This window comes from Alosa alosa, chromosome 5 (genome assembly GCF_017589495.1).
Source record: "Alosa alosa isolate M-15738 ecotype Scorff River chromosome 5, AALO_Geno_1.1, whole genome shotgun sequence".
NCBI classification, from domain to species: domain Eukaryota; kingdom Metazoa; phylum Chordata; class Actinopteri; order Clupeiformes; family Clupeidae; genus Alosa; species Alosa alosa.
In genome coordinates this window covers 8,230,445-8,237,654 of record NC_063193.1, presented here as the reverse complement: position 1 = coordinate 8,237,654, position 7,210 = coordinate 8,230,445, and the positions used below count along the sequence as shown (strand labels likewise).

At 43.9% G+C, this 7,210-nt stretch overlaps 1 protein-coding gene across 1 annotated transcript in view; it reads right to left on the bottom strand.

The window, feature by feature from the left end:
* Positions 1–2,682: 2,682 nt before the first annotated feature.
* Positions 2,683–7,210, bottom strand: part of prnprs3 (prion protein, related sequence 3) — a 6,907-nt gene continuing 2,379 nt past the window's right edge. Inside the window, exon 3 of the mRNA XM_048243480.1 lies at positions 2,683–6,943. Coding sequence (XP_048099437.1) covers positions 5,715–6,943 — 1,229 coding nt within the window. The 3' untranslated portion in view covers positions 2,683–5,714. The remainder of the gene's footprint in view (positions 6,944–7,210) is intronic.

Sequence of the window (7,210 nt, the reverse complement as noted above, 5' to 3'; positions counted from 1 at the left end):
ACAAGGTACGAATGCAATTTTTTGCATAAATTGATAGTTTAGGGGGTGTAGACTCAGAATCTGACGGGTGCCCTTGAGCATTTTTTTTTTAATTACATAATCTGCCACGCCCCCCTTTTTTGACCATAAAAAATAACTACAGGAAAAACATTACTGTATAAACCCATCATGTATGGTATCAAATGAAAGCTCTTCTCAAACAGAAAACAATGATGTCAATACAAAATGCTAAAAATGTCAAGTCCCTCCAGAGAACATAATATCTAAAGTCCGGTAAGGTGGGGACAGCCGTGGCCTACTGGTTAGCGCTTCGGACTTGTAACCGGAGGTCTCTTTTCTTGGTGAATAGCATGTATCTCAAGTTACTGAGGCTTTCAACAGTCTTTCCATAGTAGAGGCAAGAAAGGAAATCCATTCCTGCCTTCATGCTCATCAGCATCTACATCTGTAAAATTCTTCAAATCAAGATTCCTCTTGAGCATCAAATTGATTGCTGAGGTTTTCCCTTTGACATATGGATATATGACACACTGTCACAACCAGACAATGCATGAACAGCCAACAAATCATAACATTTGTCTCCTAATTATGCAGCCATAGCATTAATGTCTATTACTTTGGGCATCCACGGCCTACTGGTTAGGGAATCGGACTTGTGACTGAAGGGTGGCCAGTTTGATCCCCGACTAGTAGGAAAAATGTGGGTGGGGGGAGTGACTTAACAGCCCTCTCCCACATCCATATGAGGAGCCCTTGAGCCCTGCTCTCCAGGCCCGGATCAAGGGCTGTCCACTGCTCCGGGTGTGTATGTGTACTCCTAGTGTGCTCACTGCTCTAGGGGGTGTGTGTGTTTGAATGGGTGTACACTGTGGGTGTGTTGTACACTACTCCCGAATGGGTAAAATGCAGAGCACAAATTCCTTGTATCGGTGGAGTCAGCCCTCTGTTCCCACATTTCTAGGGTTAGGCCTGAGGTGTGGGTTAGGGTTAGGGGACATAGGGCTGTGGAGCATGCTCCCGTACTGGTATATGTAAGTATACTTGGCCAATAAACCTGATATGGGGCAGCCGTGGCCTACTGGTTAGGGCTTCGGGCTTGAAACCAAAGGGTTGCCGACCAGTAGGAGAAATGTTGGGGGGGAGTGGTTGAAGATCACTGCTCTCCCATCCCTACAACCACGGTTGAAGTGCCCTTGAGCAAGACACCTGCTCCCTGACTGCTTCCCGAGCACCACTGTAGCAAGTCAACTCACTGCTCTGGCTTAGTGTGTGCTTCACCTCATGTGTGCTCATTGTGTGCTTCATCTCACTGTGTGTTCACTAATTCACGGATGGGATAAATGCAGAGACCAAATTCCTTATATATGCAAGTATACTTGGGCTATAAACCTGATTTACATTTGTTGTTATATTTGTTGTTGTAATTCCAAATGATACATGTCATTCATCATGTGGTGTCTGTTTTTAAAGCATTAAAAAATGTTAGGATGAAAAATATTGTTGTCTGTAATTCTGGGGGGAAATCCGAGGACAGTTATGAAATTGAAATTCAGCGTTATGAATATGAAATTCAGCGACTGATTCAAGGGAAATTAAACCGTGCTAACTAAACGTGCTAACTAACCAGCAAGTTGGTGGTACATCAGACTTGCTATAATATTCATATTAAAATGAATTACTATTGAATGATTGTATTCCTGTATGTATTAGGCTACATGGCAGTTCCATAATTTATTTAATTTATTACCAAACATGACACGATTTAGAGGTATAAGCTATTATGCGGCAAAAAGAACCTAATTTGACCTTAAAGGTCACTTTGCAAAAGGTATTTTGTTCTCTGGAGGGAACTCTAAACTATTTTTTTCTACTTTTTTATGGTCAAAGCTGATTTCTGTATGGCAAGAGCTTTAATTTGATACCATACATGATGGGTTGATGTGTTAATGTCTATTTAGATGATTTTCTATGATCAAAAAGAAAGAAAAAGGGGGTGTGGCAGGTGATGCCATTTTAAAGAAAATGCCCAAGGGTGCCGGAGCTGGACCCGTCAGATTCTAAAAGGACACCCCCTTACCTATCAATTTATGCAAAAAAATTGCATTCATACCTTATGTCACACTTATGCCCACATTCCACAAAATTCTACCTGACTATAAGGATAAGGACTTCCTTATCTTTGAAATGTTCCTTAAGTGGTAAAATAAAGTTTTGGTGATGTTTTATGTGATTATTTAGTGATAGGTCCTGGTCAATTATAACTCCTAGATTTTTAACACAGGTCCCGCTTGACAAAGAGCCACAATGAAGTGGAAGATCACTATATGTAGCCTGTGATGAGGATAGAATATCCCTCATCTTTTTAGGACCTAAAACCATAACTTCTGTTTTATCTGAGTGCAAAAGCAGGAAGTTGTTAGTCATCCATGTTTTTATATCTCTTATACATGTGTCAACGGGGTTAGCCAAGGTGCATGTAAAGATAATAATTTACATTTCATTCCCTCTCACTTCATTCTCCTAGCAAAACAAATCATAGAACTCTTCTATTTCTATTTTATATCTGTAGGTGCATCATTGACTCATAAGTTAATTTAGCCAGGTTAGTCACTAAGCCACTGAAATACCCTGCTCTGAACTGATGAATGAGAGATGAATGGAAATAAAGAATCCCCTCTCAAGTTCAGCAATCCAAGTGACTTTATTTACAGAACAGTCTCTAGGCAGAAACAATGCCATCCAAACACAAAAGAGCCAGCTTCAGGAAATGGGTCGATGAGGAAGAGGTCTCTAAATAACATATTGACACACACTTTGTCTTTTCAATTAGCAGTTTTTCCATGATGGAGTGTGTGTTTAACCCATACGCGAACTGAATGATGCATGGTAGTTTCTTAAATTTACTTTCACTGTCTTTTAGGGTCTTTATTTGATGACGCAGCTCTCAAACTGTAAACTGCAGTAGGTGGCAGAGCTGAAAGATTTAGAAGTAGTCATACAGACTTCAGATAATCATGCACTGATTTAAACATATGCATTACATCAAAATCTTAAATTAGACTGGCAAAGGCAATCTACCCATAAGATAGCATTACTGTTAGGTGAATGTTCACAAGCTAAAAGATCAAAGAAAGGCAACAGCACTATTAGGAACAACATTACGTTCAAATTGTATGGTCCAAACACAGGTTATAAAAATTGTTTATCTTTAAAAGACATTCAAACAAAATGTATCGCCAGTGTTGGCAGTTTGCTACAGTAATCCCAGTTGGCGTAAGCCATAATGGAACAAAGTGAAAATACAATTCAGACAGCAGTCATGTTCATCTCAAAACCACAGACTTACATACAGTCCAACAAGTGACATCTAATTGTAAAATAAACTCTCATTGTGCACAGCACACTATATGAACACCAACAAATCTACAGCAGAGACAAGAGCATGTTAGACCTTTCACAGGATCAAAGAAAATATGTCCAGCAGCAAAAAGATATCACTAAAGTTAAAACTATTTTAGCTGGATGATCTAGCGATTTGATCTGATGCTAGCAGTGAAAACCGCTAGGAAATATTATAAACCATTTCAGTTGGAGTGCTAGAAAGTTAGACAAGGGTGTCAACCTACTCTAGAACCTCTGATTTTTTAACATTAATTTATTTAGCAGACATTAAAGTCTTAGTTCAATCCAGTAAAAAGAGTAGGCTTTAAATTCACCTTAAAAATCTGGCGTTGTGTACAGTTATTGAAAGGACTGTCCCTTTGAGACCATACCTATAAAAGTGCATGTAAATATCAAGAAAACTTTCTGTCATAGAACATAACGGTATGCATAACATTACATTATGGCTGCTTCAAAAATCATGAAATGTTGCTCCATGCATTACAGTGGCTTCTTTCTGCTTATGTAACCTGTGTTATATTGACGGTTCAATCCCTCGCTGGCCTGGATTAAAGCCCACAGCACCACCATGAGAGGAGGGTGTGGCTAGCAAGGAGGGCTAAAACAATTGGATGCTAACGTCTTTCACTAGCACTTCTCTTCAGGTGTCTGTGAGGGAGGGTTCTTCACTGCATAGCCCTGTGCCTGCTTGCTACTGTTACACTTGTCTTTGTCCACAAAGGAACCTTGAGCTGACCAAACCTGATGAAAAATATAACAAATGAAACAAATGAAAAAGAACAAAGACAAGCGAAGGGAGATGTTAGTGGAGTGAAATGTAATGAGAAGACCCAAGTCTTCAGCTAGTGACTGGATATTACAAACCCAGGCTTGACAATGTGTGCTTACTGGTGTCCTAAATACAACACCACAGTGATCAGGAGAACATCTGATGATAAATAAAACACACACAACAAACAACAACTCACAAAACAAACAATTATTTCAGTAGTAGGCAGTCGATCACATGAGCAGGAAAGAAAGAACACATCAAAGACATCCACACACAGCCACAGTTTCCAGCACGTTTTTGCCAGTGACGTTTTCGCACTCACAGAGTGACCTAAGACGAAATGTCATCCTGATAAGTAGTATCCCAACTCAGACACTGCACTGTTTTACATTCATTCTATGTTAAATGTTTAAAGCTGAAATATTCACACCAAAAATCAAGCTTGTGTTAGATCCCATGATCTACATTGGGTACAATACATTATTTTTAGTTTCATGCTAAATTTAGATTGTAAGTGGGACAGTTTGACTTAATCATGCTTTATCTTAATTGGCTTTCCATAATAAAAATGTGAGTTCAGTCCTACATTCATTTACAGTAGAAATCGCTTTAGGGTTTTCATATTGCAAGGGACAAGATGACGTTGAGAAGTTTAGGAATAATTTATACATAATTTAAAACAATTTCAAGTGAAGATTCAGTCTCTACAGGGACAGTTACAGACAAGATGTCTTATTATTTCCTTCAGATTATAGTTCTCCCTGTATTGCAAATACAGTAGCTGACCATGAATTGTTTGCTTATCAGTGCAGCGCAAGAACAGAGGAGCAGGGTTTAGTTAGGCTACTGTAGGTTTTGCCAACACGATAATTATGAATTATGCTGGCAAAAAAACCCCCCAGAGACACCAATTTAAAGTAAAAGTATTTCTCCTGATGAGAATGCGCATTTTCCAAATATCAAGATCATGACTCCCTTTAACACCAATAACATGTTGCAGTGTTGGCTATTGGTGATTATTTACACCTGGCCAGTGACATTGGGAGACAAATATATCTCCTCTATGGCGTTATTATTCAGAATCTACTTGTCATGTGACTTAAATGACTCCAGGGACTGTATCTTTCCCAAGAAGTGAGTGCATATTAAAGTGCAGATTACGGCACTTTGCTAACTTCCTTAGTTAAATGTCCTGGTTTAGAAACTTCTGTTGAGTTCTCCATTAGGGTACACTAATCCCTCCCTCTCTCCCAGTCTGAAAAATGACTACATGAAAATAGTGTAATTTAAAAAAACAAAAATTCAAATCAGTTAACTCTTCAACATTATTGTTGTTATTTCTTCTAAACATCCAATAAGTTATTTATTAAATTAATAAGTTGAACTGTCAATTTACTGTAAGTGCAAACATTATCTCGATAGCTTTGCAACACTCTAGTGAATTAGTTAACCTCAACAGCCTCCTCATCCTGAATGTTGATTAGTGCATTCAATGACAGATTTTTTTCCCTGCATGTCAAAAATCCATAGGCCGGTGGTCTCAGTGCAAGAGCAACAGGCTGAGCAGCAGTGAGACGGTGCTAGACAGCAGAAGCATCACGCCCTGGTTAAGGGGCCCCAGCTTCTCCCCTCCACCGCGGGCTTTGTAGTCGTTGTTGTTTTGTTCTCCGACCTGCTGCTGCTGCTGCTGCCACTCCTGCTGCTGCTGTTGCGCCACACGCTCTGTGTAGACCATGTAGAATTCGATGCACTTGCGGGCCTTCAGCTGCTCGATCAGCATCGGGTAGCCGATCTGCATGATGCTGACCACCTCGTCCTCTGCTTCTGCCTTCTTCTCCTCCTCCTCCTGTTTGCTCTCCTCCTTGGCAACAGTGGTGTTGGAGGTGGTCCCCGGGGTCCCGTCTGTGTCGTTCTGGGATTGGGCCGCTGCTGCGGTGCTGACGTTGCCAATGGGCTCCGAGTCAGCGGGGAGAGGTGCTGGGGTGCTGCTGGCGCTTTCCTCGGGGGCCTGTTGTGCCAGGGCCACTGGCTCGTCCGCCATGGGCTCCTCTCCGCCGATGCCGCCACCCTGCCGCAGGCTCCTCTTGCTGCGCAGCAGGTCGCTCCTCTTCATGCAGCTGTCCATGAACGTGTCGTAGCCTTGCGGTGGGGGGCTCAGCAGAACCGGAGGGGGGTTGCCGCCTGGACCGCCCTGCCCTTCACCGCCCGCGCCCGTCTGGCCAGAATCACCGCCTCCACCAGCACCTCCACCACCCTCCTGGGGCCTGCCTGAGTAGCTGGAGCCGTAGCGGCGGTGCATGTAGTTGTTGTAGTAGTACTCCTCCTGGGGGTTATGGAAGTGGAAGTGGGGACGTGGGAAGCTGCCCAGGCCGTAGCCCAGGGCCATGCCAGCCACGGCTCCAGCACCAGCTGCCATCACCGCCTGCCGGCCAAAGCCCCTGGACTGGACAGAGGGGTTGTAGCCCATGTTCTGCACGGAATGGGCAAATGGAGAGCCGCCCTGACCATAGCCCTGGCCGTAGCCCCGGGAGCCGTAACCGTAATTGCCCCCGTAGCCGGGACTCATGATCTTGTTGTTAGGGTTCCAGTAGGGGTAAGGGTTGCCCTGAGGGTAGCTGCCTCCAGCTGCTCCGACTCCAGCACCACCAGGGTACGATCCGCCTCCAGCATACCCACCTCCCCTCACTGGATACCCAGGATACGATCCCCCACCTGGATATGGATTGGCTGCACCGCCAGGGTTCACCCTGCCAGGGTAACTGCCAGCTCCTGGCTGAGGGTATGGATTAGCCCTCCCAGGGTACACACCACCAGGGTAGGATCCCTGGTTTGGGTATGAGGGCCTGCCAGGGTAAGGGGGAGGTGCACCTGCTCCAGGATATGGGGGCGGGGCTCCAGCTCCAGGATAAGGAGGCGGGGCACCAGCTCCTGGGTAACGGGGTGGAGATCCAGCACCTGGATAAGGGGGTGGGGCACCTGCTCCCGGATAAGGAGGCGTGCTCCAGCTCCAGGATATGGCGGAGGGCTGCCAGCTCC